The 18,399-nt window shown below is 39.9% G+C and overlaps 1 protein-coding gene across 3 annotated transcripts in view; it reads left to right on the forward strand.

Annotated features, from left to right (window-relative positions):
* LOC125154973 (torsin-1A-interacting protein 2-like) overlaps positions 1–10,929 on the forward strand; it is a 31,853-nt gene extending 20,924 nt beyond the window's left edge. Inside the window, exons 1-5 of one of the 3 annotated variants that reach the window (XM_047839688.1) lie at positions 2,133–2,644; positions 2,848–3,024; positions 5,580–6,101; positions 9,048–9,152; positions 9,920–10,929. In XM_047839688.1, the coding sequence (XP_047695644.1) occupies positions 2,991–3,024; positions 5,580–6,101; positions 9,048–9,152; positions 9,920–10,710 (1,452 nt within the window). In that variant the 5' untranslated portion in view covers positions 2,133–2,644; positions 2,848–2,990 and the 3' untranslated portion in view covers positions 10,711–10,929. Of the gene's footprint in view, positions 1–2,132; positions 2,645–2,739; positions 2,761–2,847; positions 3,025–5,579; positions 6,102–9,047; positions 9,153–9,919 lie in introns of those variants that run through there. The other 2 variants (XM_047839689.1, XM_047839690.1) reach the window with 2 other exon arrangements.
* Positions 10,930–18,399: the final 7,470 nt, after the last annotated feature.

The raw sequence follows: 18,399 nt of genomic DNA on the forward strand, positions 1-18,399 counted from the left end.
GTATAAGTTTGTTTCTTAACTTGTATGTAAAAGTTATAATCCTGCACTTTTACAAATTTTTGAGATAGGTAATTCATTGGTTTAATTGCCATATATAATGTTACATTGTAAGAATATGCCACAGTTTTTTTTTTTTAATCCTCTTCGTTATTCATGGACATTTAGGTGGTCTCATTTTTTCCCTCATTTTAAACAATGCTGCCACAAATATCAGTGGGCACTTGAGGGAGAGTTTGTCTATGGCCTGTGTCTAAAAGTGCAATTGCCAGTTTGTAGAATCTGCGTGTCTTGTCTTTACCAGATAATTGCCATATTGCTCTCCAGAATTGAATAGCAGTTTACCTCATTGCCAATAGGGTTTAAAACTCTCTGTGTATCCATATCGTCACCAACACCTGGTGTTGCCCGACTTGTTTGCCAGTCGGTGCTTGTAAAATGGTATTGTATGTCATTGTTTATTTATTTTGCATTTCCTTAACCACTCTTATTGATTCATTAGACTGCTAGGTTTCCTCTTTCTTTAACAGTTTGTTCACCTCTTTTCCCCATTTATTTTTTCATAGCATTATCTGTCTCTTACTGATTTGGGGGAGTCTATGTATTCTGGATATTAATCCCTTGCTGATTTTATGTGTTGGCTGATATTTTTCTGGTCAGTGAATTTATGTTTTAACTTTGATTTTGATGATTTGTATAGAAATTAACATTTTAAAAATGTGATCACATTTGTCAGATTTTCCCTTTATGGCTTGTGTATTTTATATCTTGTTTAAGAAAACCTTGAGGTTATAAAGATATTTGGTATTTTCTTCTGAAAATTCAAAGTTTTGCTCTTTATACTTAGGTCTTTAATCTGAAATTGACTTTTGTGTCAGGTGGTATGTAGAAATCTTAACTTTTTTTCCCATTTGAGTTGTCACTTGTCCTCAAACTACTCATTAATGCGTTCTTTCTCTTTTGTCACTTAGCCAATTTCCTTTATGTATGTATCCATGTATTTCCTGGCTCTATATTCTGTATATTCTCTTTGTTCTTGCACCAATGCCCTTATTGTTCTTATTTCCTATAGGTTTATAATAAGTCTTGATATATCTGATAAAGATAGCCAGCCCCCCTCCTTCGGAATTACCTTAACTCTTCCTAATCCTTTACTGCTCTTTGTGAATTTTAGGGTCAGCTTGTCCATTCTGTAAGAAACAAAACAATCAAAAACTTGTCTTAAGATTTTGTTTTAATTTACAATGAATCCGTAGATTAGTTTGGAGAGAATTGACATTATTGGTTTAGAGTCTTACTGTCTATGCACGTAATATATTTCTCTACTTAGGTCTTTTTTATGTCCTTTAATAAAGTTTTATGCTTTTCTTCCTAAAAGTTTTTTTTTTTTTAGTACATTTTTATTGAGGTATAATTAACATAGCATAAAACTCACCCCACTGTATAAAGTTCTTGCATATATGTTGTTAGGTTTTTTTACCAGGTACCTTTTAATTTTTATTTTGAGATACCTTATAGTTATTGTGTGATAGCCTGTTTGCTTTCTAAAATTTTTGTCCTGGTGCATAGGAAAGTTTTACCCGTTGTTTTCTCGGTTTGGGCTGGCAGGAAAAAATTGTCTTAAGAAATCTGAAAAAGACTGAGGACCTTTTATTTTCTTTCATGAACTAGGATAGGAGAGAAACCCTCATTGCAGCATATGATGGTAATGTGAAAAGGAGAGCTGGAAGCCCAGTCTCAGGCGATTGAAGAAGATAAAAGGGTGACAAGGAACTCTCCAAATCTTAGACGTGTTCGTAAATGTTCACACCAGCAGAAAGGAGGCCTGCCTCTAACTCCTCCCTTCCCTTCAAGTTTATAATTGGTACCACTCTACATTCATGTATCCATTTATTTATTCATATTATTTTTAATTAAAATAGGGAGTTCTTACTCTACACGAGGCTAATACCATGCATGTGGAATTAAAATGTTATTTTGTAAAATTAAATTTTACAAAAGAGTGCTGTGAAAAAGACATAAAGTTAGTTGGGTAGCCTTGCAACTAGGCTATCAATGTAACACTTTCTAAACCTCTTTTTCACATATATTTTTATATTTAGTCCTCATAGCAGTCCTCAGTCACTTTTACAGATAAGGAAAGTATTGTTCCTGACAAAAAATGATTCAACTATAAAATGATAGAACATTTTATTATGAGTTGCCTCTGATTTTGATTCCTTTTGTATATAGTTCATAGTAACTTCTACATGAGTCGTCTTTGACCACTGCGCAGAAAGGCATTGTATAAAGCGATCTAAAAGGAATACTGCGAGAAAACCACTAAAAAGGCAGTGACATAACTCCCGTGTTTATTTCCTACACCTGACACCAAGGCAGCCACCTTAGTTTGTAGGTACTCCCTGTGCATTGTTACTTAATAATGATAAGTGAAAGCTTCTAATAGGCTGAGAGATTGATATGGGGCAGAAACTGAAGACGTAAAGGAAACCTGCAGTGATTAACTGAGCAGTGACTTAAATTTCTACTCTTAGAATTACTCTTCATTCCATTTTCAAAGAACTTCTCTTTAAGATTCTGGCCACTTGGCCTTTCTGATCCTTTCAACACAATGGAACATATTAGGAGATTATGACATCCATGCAAGGTTAATAATCTGAAACTTTTTTTTCTACTTGTAGTTAAGGATTTGGTGATCCTCACTAAAACCAGAAAACATTTCTTCTTCACCAGAAAAGTTTCGAAGAGGAGCTACTACTCAGAGTAAACAGATTGAATAAATGAAGCTGAAATCGGCATTTCTCCCATGTATGAATAAAAAGTCATTTAATTCTTTTCATTTTATTTTAGTCACTATATATGCCTTGTTTCCTGGGTCCACGGGAAGCATGAGTCTGTTGGGACTTGGGACAAGAAGAAAACAAGACATCTTCACAAGAAAAAACAGACATTAACAAAAAGTATCCCAAAGTCTGAAGAGCTAGAACACAAACATGGCCGACAGAGGACTTAGGGATCCTGCAGAGGGTAAGACTAGTCTGTACAGCAGGTTCATGCTGTAGGAATCTAGACCTGTACTAAGATCTCAGGTGACTGAAACCTCAAGTTTGGAAGTAAAGAAGTTAGCTTAGTGGATTAATTTGTTACAATGATGATTCTTTTTTATTTGCTGAAGTCTACCATAACATCAGACCTGAATTATAAGGAAGGTTAATGTTTTAGAGACTCCAGTAGTAGGAACCCATAGTGTTAGAAAAATGCATGCATCTTAGAAGGGGATGGCAGACCTGTTTTTAGAGCTGTATTTTTTTTTTTTTTTTAATCAAGAAAACAGATGTGCCATCTGTTTAGAGATCTTTCAATTCTAGGGAAAGATGAAATTTAAAGTCTTCATCCTGCTTGTATATATATGTAAGAGCTATCAAACAGGCAAATTATGAAGTAGATATTTCAGAAGAGAAGGGCATATTTACTTAGACCTTTTATTGAGGATATTTTAAAATATATAAAAGTAGAATACTATAATGAATTCCCATGCACTCAACATTTAGTTCCTTTTTTTTAAGTCTATTTAAATTCCAGTTCATTTATACCAGTTAATAATTTACAGTGTAATAATTAGTTTCAGGTGTATAATATAGGTATTTCAACATCTAATTTTTTTTAATATCTTTTACATTTATATTAATTCAATTTTTTGTGAGAGAGATAGAGACAGAGTGCAAGCCAGAGAGGGACAGAGAGAGAGAGACACAGAATCCCAAGCAGGCTCCAGGTTCTGAGCTGTCAGCACAGAGCCCAAGATGGGGCTTGAACTCATCAACCTCGAGATCGTGACCTGAGCCGAAGTCGGACACTCAACCGACTGAGCCACCCAGGGCCCCCTCATCATCTAAATTTCAGTTATAACCTGTATAATGTTGATCTTGTTGCCTGCCATGGAATATTTAAATACGAATCCAAGGCATTATATCATTTAGTTTATATCTCTTAAAGATAGATTTTTTAAAGTAACTAAAATAGCATCATACCTGGAAAATATATTAATAATTGTTCCTTAATACTATCACAAATTTAATCAGTATGTACACTTCTCCAGTTGTCTCAACATCTTTTTTTTTTTTTTTTTTTTGCCTCCTTAATCTTTTTTTTCTCCACAGCTGGTGTTTTGTTTTGTTTTTTTCTTTATAATGGGCCACTCTCTGTATTTGATTGATTTGTCTTTTAGGTTGCTTTTTTTTTTTTTTTTAGGCTTTACTATAAAAAATACCACACATACATAAGAGTAGAGAGAGAGAGATGAAATGAATCCCATGTTCCCATCAAATGGCTCCATCTGCTGCCAACATATTGTTTCACCTGTAGTTTCTCACTCTCCTTTATCACCCATATTCTTGAGGCAAGTTGTTGACATCGTGTAATTTTAGCCATGAATATGTGAATACTTATCTCTAAAAGGATGCTTTAAAAAATTATCACAATATATTGTACTTAAAAGATGACCAGTAATTCCTTAGTAAGAAGGAATATCTGGCATTCAAATTTTCCTGATTATCTCATAAATACTTTTTCAATAATTGTTTGCCACTAGATGCAAACAGGTCACACATTGCCTTTGATTGGTGCATTTGGTCTCTTTCATTTCTCTTAATCAGTAGGGCACCCCTCCTTTTCTTCTTTTCTTGCCATTTATTTTTGTCTCTTGCTGTTATTAAAGTAACAGAAGTCTTTGTCCCTTTGAATTTTCCCATCCTGGGTTTTACCAATTACGTTCTGAGGCATGATTTAATATATTCCTCTATCCCTGTATTTCATGGAAACTGGTAGGTAGCTCTAGAATCTTGATCATATATCAGTTCGTTTGTTTGGCAAGAATACTATATGTGAGGGGCGCCTGGGTGGCTCAGTCGGTGGAGCGTCCGACTTCGGCTCAGGTCATGATCTCGCGGTCTGTGAGTTCGAGCCCCACGTAGGGCTCTGTGCTGATGGCTCAGAGCCCGGAGCCTGCTTCCGATTCTGTCTCCCTCTCTCCCTGCCCCTCCCTCACTCACAGTCTGTCTGTCTCTCTCTCAAAAATAAACATTAAAAAAAAAAATTTAAAAAAAAAAGAATACCATACATGGTATAGTGTACTTCCTACTGCATTGAATTGGGAGGTTAATGATGTCTGGTTTTCCCTGTTTTTGTGATGTTAAAGATTGATCAGCTGGTTCAGCAGTTGTGAGTCTGGTTCATCCATTATAAAACTTCTCATAAGCCTTTTGCATAATGGTTTTAGTTGCTACTGATGATTATTGCCTAGATACATTATTTCATCAGGGAAGAGGATGTGTTTAATACACAAAAATTGGTTCTGTTATTCAAAATAGTTTTACATTAGTATTATTTGTTAGATTTATTAACACATAATAAATTTGTCTTACCTTTAGTGGAAATCAAGAGAAATAATGTTTAGGAAGAGTGCCTTGCTAACCATAAAAATCTATATACATTTTACTTATTATTCAGTTAGGGACCTTGTTAAAATACAAAAAAATAGGGATGTTATTTTCAATTAAAATTATAAATTTTTATCTCAATAGCCCCTCAAGAAGATTTGAAAAATGACCCATCAGTAAGTTCTCAGGCACAGGAGACCATAGTCACAGCAAGTACCACTGAAGAAGCTCAGACCCCAGACCCTGTCTGTGGTCTTAACAAAGTCCACCAAGAGGTAGAAAATATAGGTCCAGGAAGTGCAGATGCAGGTGATCAATCCGAAGATTCAGATGAAACAAATTATGGGAACTATCCAAAGGATAAAACAGAACATGAGAACAACCAGAGCTTTCAGGATGAAGAGCAAGGCCATCAACTCCCTGATTCAGAAAGTCCAGGTGAAAAACCCTTGGATCCAGAACCCAGCTGTTCTCCAAGTGACAAGGTGGGAAGAGATGATGTGCTCTTACGAAGCGACTCTGCAGCCCTCCCTGAGGAAGTGAGCAGCGGACCTGGAGTTGCACAGGAGCCACCTGCCATGGACCCTCGGGATGCCCCAAGCCCTGATCGTTCCCATGCAGGGCCAGAGAACCAGGGCACAGTGCGGAGGCGACTGCTGGCGCCAGGTAAGGGAGCCCACTGGACTTCTGTTTCGTATTGCTCTGTCACTGAGGACACAGCATAGGTCAGGGGCCTTTTTGTCAGCTTCTCTTTCCTTCATAGGACCAAGGCCTTTGGGCCTTGCCCAAGGTCACTTAAAGACATATGACTGAACTTAGAATGAGGTTTCTCATCTCCTAGACCAGCTCACTACACTACTTACGTAGCTTCCAAAACATAAACTGCATTTTTAAACAGTATTTTTATTTACTTACTGTTTGTAGTAATGTAGTAAGATTTAAAAAAGGGGGCGGCGGTGGGGGAAGGCCTGACTTTTTAAAACTTTACTAGCTTTTTCTTTAATTCTTAGGAGCGTATTTTTTATTTACAGTTTTTTAAAGCTTTTACTTTTGGGGGAACTAAACACTACATAAATCAAGAGATGGATATATTTAAAAACCAGCATCAGTGGTACAGTGCCCTTAACTCAGTCATATTTTAGTTTTATAAGACTTCGAGCAAATCTGTTAATTTCTCTCTGTATGATTTTCTCCTCTTGTATATTAAGGAGAATAACCATCATATCTTCTCTTACGAAGATACTGTCTTCCTAGTGGCTAAGTCCTTAGCTGGAACTCAAAAGAGACACAGATTCTAGTTGTGGCCCTGCCACTTGCTAGCTTGGGTGACCTTGAGCAAGTCTCTTAACTTCCTGGTACTTCAGTTTCCTATTTGTAGAATGAAGAATTTGGACAAGAGGTATCCAGCTCTCACTGTCTATAATTCTATGTATGTATTTTATAAGTACTTAGAAGAGCTCAGTCTAAAATGCCTATTGGCCAATGCAAACGAACATAAAATATTACACATTCTGTTCATCAGGGGCTTGACTAAGGGCTGGAAATTAATGTTTCACTATAAATCAGTGACCTATCTCAAATACATGTTTCGTTCATTAATCATTAGTATAGTCTGTAACTTCAGGGAAGTCAAGAACTCTCTCTCTCTCATCCATTATGTCTCTGTGGCACCTGGCACAGAGAAGCAACTTTATGAATAGCTGTTACATGAATGAATGAATGTGACTTGTATGAACTATTATGTCCCATCAGATTTCATCATATGCAGGTTCACTGAGTGGAGGAAGAAAATATTGTTTTAAAAATTCAGTCTGTGTATGCAGAGCAGCTTAATATAATGGAATGAACTAATCTAGCAGATGAGAAATCTTGTTCTAAACTCAGCCACATCTCTTTTTTTTTTTCTTAAGGTTTATTTGAGAGAGAGAGAGAGAGAGAGGGAGGGAGGGAGGAAGGGCTGGGGTGGGGGTGGGGGAGAAAGAATTCCAAACAGGCTCCACACTGTCAGCACAGAGCCCGATGCGGGGCTTGAACTCACAAACCCAAGTTCATGACCTGAGCTGAAACCAAGAGTCAGACACTTAACCGGCTGAGCCACCCAGGTGCCCCACTTAGCCACATCTCTTTATGTGACCTTGGGCAAAGCCCTTCCCATCCCTGGGCCTTTTGTCAGGATAGGTAAGGTGGGGTCACAGTAGGTGATCATTAAAGATCCTTTCATATTCTATGCTATGATACCTTAAGTTCCTATATTTTAGTGTGATGTGAATAAATACACTATCCTTTATAGGTGAAGATTCTTTTCTTTTTTTAAACTGTTTCATTTATTTTTTTTTTAATGTTAATTTATTTTTGAGAGAGAGAGCCATGAGCAGGGGAGGGACAGAGAGAGGGAGATAGGATCTGAAACAGGCTCTGGGCTGACAGCAGCAAGCCCGATCCCACAGTCTCAAACCATGAGACCGTGACTTGAGCCATAGATGCTCAACCAACTGAGCCACCTAGCCACCTGTTTCTTTATGTTAATAGAGTGTACCGTTTGAGTTCTTTTTCCCGTAAGCACACACCTATACCGTAGAGTGCCTTCGAGTGCTACACAATAGTGCCCTCCTTTTTTTTCAGCCACACATTTTAAGACTGGTGTCTCACCCCACACCTACATTTTTACGTAGTTCATAAATTTTCTTAATCTTGTATTCCTTACTTTTCATGATTCCATCAAGAGTTCCAAACGTACTTTTGTGAGCTATTTTGTACCTGTACAGTAATCTCTCCTGTCTCAAAACTTAGGGCCTTCGTTATGTGTATGCTTGGGGTCTTGAGCCATGTGACTTGCACCCTGGAATTAGAGTGTCCTTGCCCTGTGATGTTGAGTCTTGCGTACAGCTAATGCTTCTTTCTTAAAAAAATGTTTTATTATGTATGCATTATCTTTTAATAGCTGCCACATAATTTATTTATTTAAAGTAAACTCTGCGCCCAGTGTAGGGTTTGAACACACAACGCTGAGATCAAGAGTCTCATGCTCTACTGACTGAGCCAGCCAGGTGCCCCCAGCTAACACTTCTAAAATCCCTTTTTACTTATTTATTTTATTATTAATTTTTCTTTTTTTAACGTTTATGTATTTTTGAGACAGAGAGAGACAGAGCATGAACAGGGGAGGGTCAGAGAGAAAGGGAGACACAGAATCTGGAACAGGCTCCAGGCTCTGAGCTGTCAGCACAGAGCCCGAAGCGGGGCTCAAACCCACGGACTGCGAGATCATGACCTGAGCCGAAGTCAGACGCCCAACTGACTGAGCCACCCAGGTGCCCCATAAAATCCCTTTTTAATTTTAAACACTTTGTCGAAATACATTGTAGATAGGTTTGGCCGCAATATTAGGGTGCTTGTTTCTTGTCCTTGATGTAAGGGCCAGTGAGGACTTCATTTTATTGTTCTACGTAGAATAAAAGTAATAGCCTTAAGGAAAAGACAGGAAAAAAAGTTAGCTTTGTATAAGAAAGTATAGAAATCCTCTCAGCCTAATAATTCTTTGATTTGGTAAGAGGCCTAGAGTGTATGATACCCCGTTAGTATATTGTCTAAAGAGACGTTCCTTTTCCCCAGCAGAGGCTGAAAGTCATCAACAGGAAACACAAAGGTTGGAAGAAAAGAAAGAGAGTGCACTGGATACCAGAAGAAAGATGAATAAAAAGGATTATTTGCGTTATGGTGAGAACAAAATTGGTCCTACTGCAGTGTCGATTCACATTCAGAAATCCTCAGAGAAAACACCTAGAAGACTAGCATTTAAACAATTTCATTGTTTTAGTATTTTTGTTTTTATTTTACTTTGTTTTAATTCCAGTGTACTTAACATACAGTGTTCTGTTAGTTTCCAGTGTGCAGTGTAGTGATTCGCAGTTCCATACAACACCTGGTGCTCATCACAACAAGTGAATTCTTTAATCCGCATCACCTATTTCACCCGCTTCCCCTCTGGTAACCATGTTGTTACCATCCTGGTTATCTGGTAACCGTGATATTTTGGCATCCTGAACAAAATGAGAATTCCCATAGGAGGAAGGACTTTTCGTAAATAAGAAACTAAAATACTCTTTACAGAGTATTAACTTTCCATGTGGCATTTTTACATTTTGACCCTTTAGGAAAAAATGGCCTATTAGAAGTAATAGGTACTTTGAGAGGGAGGAGGACTATCCTGATCATTTCTAAATTGCATCATTAGTTATAGCAACAAATACATAAACTTACCTTTTAACAAAAATACTGTATCATCAAATAATTAAATCTAAGAAATTAGAGAAGTGTTTCTGGTAGACCTAAATTAGCTCAAAGTTTAAAGGATTCAGGCGCAAGAAACTCACCACAATTAGTAAAATCTGGCAGTATCTCTAACTCATTTCAGTTTACCACAGATTTTATTTCTGATCCACCTTCTCTCTAATTTTGTGTTTTATTTTCCCATTCTCTGACAGGCTCCATCTTTTTTGGCTCTGTGGTCACGACTCTTGTTTTGCTAAATTGGGGTAATAGCTACTATTCCTCTTCAGCCCAGCAAGTGCCCAAAAATCCAGCTTTGGAGGCCTTTTTGGTTCATTTCAGCCAACTGAAGGATAAATTCCCAGGCCAGAGTTCCTTTTTGTGGCAGAGAGGACGTAAATTTCTCCAGAAACACCTCAATGCTTCAAACCCCACTGAGCCAGCCACCATCATATTTACAGCAGCTCAGGAGGGAAGAGAGACCCTGAAGTGCCTGAGCCACCTCGTTGCGGATGCCTATACCTCTTCCCAGAAAGTCTCTGCCATTCAGATTGACGGGGCTGCAAGAACCTTGCAGGACAGTGACGTGGTCAAGCAGTTGGTTGACACGGAGCTGAGCTCAGGATTTGAGAATGGCCAGAAGGCTGCTGTGGTGCACCACTTTGAATCCCTTCCCGCAGGCTCTACCTTAATCTTCTACAAGTATTGTGACCATGAGAATGCTGCCTTTAAAGATGTGGCCCTGGTCCTGACTGTTCTCCTAGAGGAGGAAACATTAGAAGCAAGTGTCAGCCCAAGGGAAACTGAAGAAAAAGTGAGAGATTTCCTCTGGGCCAGGTTTACCAACTCAGACACTCCCAGCTCCTTCAACCACATGGACTCTGACAAATTGAGTGGCCTCTGGAGCCGGATTTCACACCTGGTGCTGCCCGTCCAGCCTGTGAGGGACATCGAAGAACAGGGGTGCCTTTTATACTTAAGCACGGAGTTGGTTTTTGAGGCCTAGATTTATTAAAAAGTTAGTTGAAGAGCCTTCTGTTTCTGTGGAAGGAGGTTATGAAAAGCCTGGAGAACACAAATGAGCTTATTTTAGAAAAAAATTCTCATTTTTTACCTTTTGTAAAATCTTTCTAAGCTTGACAAAACTTGACTTTTTTCCCTGGCCTTTGAAGGATATCAGGTTTGAAATCTGCATAGAATATATAACTGAGGCTTTTTTTTTTTTTTTTTAATCCAGAAATAGAGCAACAGAATGATTGCATGGGAAGATAATCTCAGAATGACTAAAATGATTTTTGTTTTCTTGAGAGTCTAAGGAGTCTTTTGGGTAGTGTTTGGACTGAACTACAGCAGTTACAGTTATGAAGCAAGGATAATTTAAAAAATGTTTTTTCTATCACATATTAAAATATTTTAAAAACTGATTTTAATAACCTAGTCATGGGATTACATCTTCTACTAATTTGCATTTTTGAATAGTTTGAAAAGAAATATGAATTCAAGTACTTAACTGTATGTAAGGCACTGTGCTTTTATTCCATTAATGGGCCAAGGTAAAAGCAACTGTTCTTAAGAAATGTTCTTGAAAATTGGAAACAAGGGAAGGAATTAACTATAACCATTGGAAATGAAGAAATTCCAATTGGCTGTATCTTTACTTCGCTTTCTTGAATGTTTTAGAACCATGATTTCCAAGGTATGTCTACTGGCAACCCTATTCTTTTTATCAGGGAGGTTCTGCATTTGATTGCTTCAGGTAGTGGGATTCTCCATAAGATATAATTGGAACAAAGAGTTCCACTGATAATGAAATTTGAAAATTGCTGATTAAGTGAAAAACAAATCTTAGAAGATAGGAAAATGGGTAGGAAAATGATGAATGTATTAGAACTCATGAGTTGGAAGAGGATGAAATACAGGTTTATTGTATAGACATGCTGTTTATGAAAGATAAAGACCTATAGATGAACAGCAGAATGTATAAACTAGTATTTACTAAGCATATATATATATGTATATACATATATATATATATATATACACACACACATATATATATATATATATTTTAAGCGAGTGTGTGCACAGGAGCGTGTGTGCAGGAGAGTGAAGGGGCAGGAGAGGATAGAGAAAGAGGCAGGGAGAGAATCTCAGGCAGGCTCCACACTCAGAGCAGAGCCTTACGCAGAGCTCAGTCTTGTGACTGTGAGATCATGACCTGAGCCGAAATCAAGAGTTGGATGCTTGAGGCGCCTGGATGGCTCAGTCGGTTAAGCAACTGACTTCGGCTCAGGTCATGATCTCGCGTTCGTGGGTTTGAGCCCCGCGTCGGGCTCTGTGCTGACAGCTCAGAGCCTGAAGCCTGCTTCGGATTCTGTGTCTCCCTCTCTCTTTGCCCCTCTCCCACTCGTTCTCTGTCTCTCAAAAATAAATAAACGTTAAAAAAAAAAAGCGTGGGATGCTTAACCTATTGAGCCACCCAGGCACCTCAGTATTTGCTAAGCATCTCTCTGATGATTTTGTTAATTTCTCTTAATCATCATTTCTGTCTCCCCTGAAGGGAGTTTTATAATTGTCTAGGATGACAGTTTGAGTACAATTTAAGCAGAATAGAGTTTATTAACTAATTGAATAGGTTTTATATGGGTGTAGTAGCATAACTTTACCATGCTGGTTTACTTGCTGTGCAGTGATGGCATATTACATAATGCAGCCCATTTATTAACTAGATGGTTAGAAATGCAAGAGATACTATACTTAGTGAAAGGAAGCAGACATGGAAAATAGATTCTAAGAGGTTTTATTTTTTTATTTTTTTTTAATGTTTATTTATTTTTGAGACAGAGACAGAGCATGAACAGGGGAGGGTCAGAGAGAGGGAGACACAGAATCTAAAACAGGCCCCCGTCTCCGAACTGTCAGCACAGAGCCCAACGCGGGGCTCGAACCCACGGACCGCGAGAGATCGTGACCTGAGCCAAAGTCAGCTGCTTAACCGACTGAGCCACCCAGGCGCCCCTGATTCTAAGAGGTTTTAATGACCAGTATTAATTGTTGGACCGTGTTCTGTGATTGCAAGTAAGATTGAGAACAGTGTTTATGGAGACAATAGTTGTTGGTTTGCCTTGCAGCTCTGAAAGCAGAACTCTAGTAAAACTATCTTGACCTAGCAAAGGGTCTGTTCCATGGCATGGCATGGCATGGCATGGCTATAGGAACTATCACCATGATCCTGTAATATTTCAACTAGGTTTTGGCCTCTCTGCTGCTGTGAGAGAAGAATATGTATATATAATGTGTGTGTGTGTGTGTGTGTGTGTGTGTGTGTGTGTGTGTGTGTGTGTATCTTCCTAGTGTTTCCGAAAATCCTTCCAGGTTTTAATCATGTAGATTTCTTTTGTACATTAATCATATTGCCAATTAAAGCATGAAAGAAGTCACATGATTAAAGCATGTAAGGATTTTCAGAAACACTAGGAAGATACAGGGATCTTTATTGATACCTAAAAAGAGATCACAAAGACATAGGGGGAAGAATCTATTGGAAAATACCTGTCACAGGAAAAACACATAAATCTGTTCTAACCACGGTCTTAAGTGGTGTTCAGTTGAGTGTAGGGGCACACCTAAAGGAACTATTTTCATTTGTGACTCTCTGAAGGAATCTTTCAAATAGATTTGAGGAAAAACCTGCTTGAACAAGAAGATAAACCATAGTGAATATAGTATCAATATCAATCCAATATAAAATCAGAGGAAATTGAAGAAAAATCTATAATGTTTGAATTTTTTTTTTCTGTATTTCTAGATCTCAGGTGTCAGCTAGCATTCTGTCACACAAAACCAATGGTGCCTTGTAGAATTGTTCTGTTGGTCTGCTGACCTGTGCTACCTCAGATCTATGAAGAACCAGTATAAAACGTGCATATATATCAGTGATTCGGAATACGGATGAAACAAAAATTTTAGTTTCTTCATTCAGTTGAATATGGTTTTTCGTCATTTCCTTTTCATACGATTAAGAAAAAGGTTTTAAAATGGCACTTTTTTTTTAATGTTTAGCCTGTATTAAAAAACACTTTTCCTTCCATGTGTAAGTGCAATCATCTGAAGCTATTGTCAGTTTTCTGTTCGCTATTTCAAAACTTATTTTAAAAAGCAGTATATTAGCTCTGGATCTATTCATGAATAAAATGATTATTTTTAAAGCATAAAACTTTATATTTTTTTAAGGTACCAATTAAAATCGATTATCTAATGTACTCTTAAGTTCATTTCTATTCAGTTCTTTTTTTAAGTTTCCAGATTTTCTTTTGCATATCTAGTAGTTCACCTTTCATTACTTTTACAGTTTGTTTATTTGTTTGTTTGTTTGTTTTGACTTAGAACAGTGACTTGTGGACCTATGATACCATACATCATTGTTTAATTATTATCACAGAACAATTCTAATGACTACATTCTATGTTAATATAAATTGCTTCTTGAGTGGTACCAGAGTTCTAGAAGAAACTGGTGTAGAATCAGACACTGTCTCTGGACTTTGCAGTTTTTTCCCCTGTGAGGTAACTTTAAGTTTCCCAGCTAGCTTCCAAGTTGGCAGAGAAGTTCCAGGAAATTCCTATCACTGAAGGTAGTAATGCTGTTGTTTCTATTTTTTAAATTAATAAAACAGTTTCAATGTAGTTCATTTGAAAGCCTCCAAACTTCAGGTGGTAAGGCTCAGCAGACCTGTGACCTATCATCGTCCAGCCAGTGACCCAGTTGAACAGTGCTAGCTACTGTGGTGCTTTGGAGCCTTTCACAGTTTTTAATTGTTGGAGTTATACTTTTATCTGTTAAAACAATAAGCATAAGCATTGATGTTAAAATAAAACAGACATGTGAAAGTGATCATTCATCAAGGTGATCTTCACTGGGACTGTTTTTTGCATGCATCTGACCAGAATTTTTATGTGTAGCTTACATAGGTGTTGAACATTTCAAAATCTAATGTTAAATAGAAAACATATCCCATTAGGGTTATCTTTAAATGGAAATGAAGCTTATATCCATGCAGTTTATTTGTAGAGAAGTATTTAAAAATAGCAACATGAAGAAACCATTTTTTAGTATCTTCTATCATTTCTTTTATATCACCACTTACCAGTAAGAGTCACTTGGTGGCCTTGATTGCCAGAAAAGCCTGCTAGCCCATCATGCAGCCAGTCCAAATAAGGACTGACTGGCACCCATGAGAAGCCACCGCCACAGAATTTCCAGGGGTGGGGCTTCCACAGTGGAGGCTGTGCAGCTGTTTGGGATGGGTGCAAGCCCCACATGCCTTGAGAGCCCTGGCACCACATCCCTTGATGACGTGCATAGGCCACGCAAGTCAGGGCAGCCAGAGACCTGGAACAGAACAAGTGTCTGAAGCATCTGTGTCAGAGGAGCAGGCTCTTGGGCATCTGCCAAGTCCCAAACTTTAACCTACACAAATGCACATGTTGCCCTGAAGACAGAGCTAGAGGAATCTGAAGTGCCTTGTCATGGCAGGGCTAGGCTAGCTGGCCCAGATATCCTACAGTAAGAGACACCTAGGAGGCTTCATTGGTGGAGAAGCCTGGGGTTCCATCAAGAAGCCAGTCCAAATAGGAACTGTTCCAAGTTTGAAGCTACTGCCTCAAGATTTTTGGAGGGTAGGCTCCCTTCACCCTGGAGGCTGCACCACAGGCTCTGAAGACACAATATCCCAAGGCCTGAGAGGGTGCTGAGTGGTATTGCATATGAACAGACTGTGCAATTTATGGTGGCCAGAGACCTGGGACAGGGTAAGGGTCCAGAGGCCACATCACAGAAGCAGGCTATTAGGGGTATATCTGCCTAATTCAGACCTTAACCTGCACAAATACACATATTTTCCCTTACAGCAGAGCTGGATAAATCTGGACTCCGTTGCCAGGGCAAAGCTGGAGTGAGTATGTTCCAGTTACAGACACCGAGGGGCTTGATTGCTGTAGAAGCTTGGGACCACATCAGCCACATCAAAACAGGGATTGACTATTGCCAGGTTTTTTTTAGACTTTTTCTTTTTTTAACATTTATTTATTATTGAGAGACAGACACTGAGAATGAGCAGGGAAGGGGCAGAGAGAGGGGGAGACAGAATCTGAAGCAGGCTCCAGGATCTGAGCTGTCAGTACAGAGCCGGATGTGGGGCTCAAACTCAAACTGTGAGATCATCACCTGAGCCGAAGTCGGACGCTTAACTGAACCACCCAGGTGCCCCGACTGTTGCCAGTTTTAAGCTGCAGCTTCAACGATTTCCGTGGGTGGCCTTCCACCACACAAGGCTACACAGGTGGTTGGGGACCAGCCTAAGCTCTAGGTCTGTGAGACCACGGCTGCAGCTGCCAAAGGCCAGCTGACCAGGTGAGTATGTGACCGGGCCCATATGTGGGCCATGCCGATCATGGTAGGCAGGGGCCAGATCTCATGAATGGGCCATTGGGGTCAGTGGCATTTACTGCATTTCAAGCCCTAACCTTGACAAATATGCATATTCCCCCTGAAGGCAAAGCTGGAGGAATCTAGACTGCCTTATAAGGGCAGGGCCAGGCAGGCTAGCTGGGATATCCTCCACTAAGAGACTCCTGAGAGCCTAGACTTTTTTTTTTTTTCCTCAAATTTTTATTTAGTTAGTTGGGGACGCTTGGATGACGCAGTTGGTAAAGCATCCGACTCTTGACCTTGGCTCAGGTCATGATCCCATGGTTCATGGGTTTGGGCCCCTCATTGGGCTCTGTGCTGATGGTGTGGAGGCTGCTTGGGATTCTCTCCCTCTCTCTCAGCAATCCTGTGCTTGTATGTGTGCTCTCTCTCAAAATAAACTTAAAAAAATTAAATTCTAGTTAACATATAGTGTAATATTGGTTTCAGGAGTGGAACTTAGTGATTCATCACTTACATATAATACCCAGTACTCAACACAAGTGCCCTCTTTAATACCCATCACCTATTCAGCCCAACCCCCGTCTCCCTCCCTCCACAACCCTGTTTGTTCTCTATACTGAAGAGTCTCTTATGGTTTGCTTCCCTCTTTTCTCCCTTCCCCTATGTTCACCTATTTTGTATCTTAAAGGCCACATATGAGTGAAATCATGTGGTATTTGTCTTTCTCTAACTGACTTGTTCCACTTAGCATAATACACTCTAGCTCCAAACACATTGACGCAAATGGCAAGATTTCATTCTTTTTTGATTGCTGAGTAGTATTCCATTGTGTGTGTGTGTGTGTGTGTGTGTATGTACATATATATATATATATATATGCCACATCTTTTTTTTAAGTTTATTCATTTTGAGAGAGAGAGAGAGAGTGTGTGTGTGTGTGCAAGTGCACGAATGGGGGAGGGGCAGAGAGAAAGAGAGAATCCTCTCCCCCCCCCCCGAGTGGGGGCTCAAACTCATAAACCGCCAGATCATGACCTGAGTTGAAATCAAGAGTCCAGCGCTTAACTGACTGAGCCACCCAGGTGCTCCTCTAACACATCTCCTTTATCTATTCATCAGTCAGTGGACATTTGGGCCTAGATTCCTGATAAGCCCTGGATCCCATCAAGCAGACGGTCCAAATGTGGACTTAATAGTACCGGTTTAAAGCCGCCCATTAGATTTTCGAGGGGTGGCTCCCTCTGTCCTGGAAGCCACGCAGGTGGTCGGGGATGGGCTTGAACTCCACAGGGCTGTGAGCTCTAGCTGCCCAAGTCTGGCTGGCAGTGTGTGCTGTGCACATATGGGCTGTGCAGGTCAAGGAAGCCATGGAACGTGGAACTGGCAAGTGGCAAGAGAGGCAAGGTCTCAAAGCAGGCTCCTGGGGCACCATGGCATCTGCCTAATTCCAAGTCCTAACCTACACAATTACCTATATTTCCCCTGAAGGAAAAGCTGGGCGAATTTGTACTGCCTTGCCAAGGTGGGATGGGCGAACTGGTGGCATATCCTTCACTAAGAGACACCTGGGAGCTTTGACTGCAAGAGAAGCCCAGGATGCCGTTAGGTCCAATGGGGACTGACTGTCGCCAGTTTAAAGCCGTCACCTCAGAAAGATTTCGAGGGGCGCTGCCTCTGCCCCGGAGGCTATGCAGTTGGTCGGGAAGAACTGCTGTTACGGTGCGTACTGCTCGTGCACTGTTTGCACTGATGAGGGGAGCCAAGGACCTGGAACTGGGCAATGTCAGGAGATCGCAAGAGGGCTCTTGCAGGGATCCATGGCCTCTAACTAATCTATATAAATGGAAATGTTCCCCCTGAAGGCAAAACTGGAGGAATGTAAATTTTCTTGTCAAGGCTGGATTTTGAAGTCGGGCCAGGGGATTTTCCAAAGAGAGCCAGTTGGGAGCCCTACTTGCTGTTGGAGCCTCACCTATCAGCTAGCCGGTCTCAATGGGTACCGACTGTGGCCAGTTTAAAGCTGCTACCTCACAAAGATTTTCAGGGCATAGGGGGTAGGCTTTCTGCACCCTGAGTGAGACCAATCAGGCGGTTGAGGTCAGGCTGGAACTCCACAGGCCTGGAGTGCCCCTGCAGGCCAAGGCTGGCTGAGAGATATCAGGATAGCCAGGTGTCTGGAAGAGGGCAAAGTTGGGAGAGGCCTGGACAGGCAGGACTGTGGGGGATAACTGTCATCTGCCTAGTTCTAATCCCTAACATACAC

Source organism: Prionailurus viverrinus, chromosome F1 (genome assembly GCF_022837055.1).
Source record: "Prionailurus viverrinus isolate Anna chromosome F1, UM_Priviv_1.0, whole genome shotgun sequence".
Classification (NCBI taxonomy): domain Eukaryota; kingdom Metazoa; phylum Chordata; class Mammalia; order Carnivora; family Felidae; genus Prionailurus; species Prionailurus viverrinus.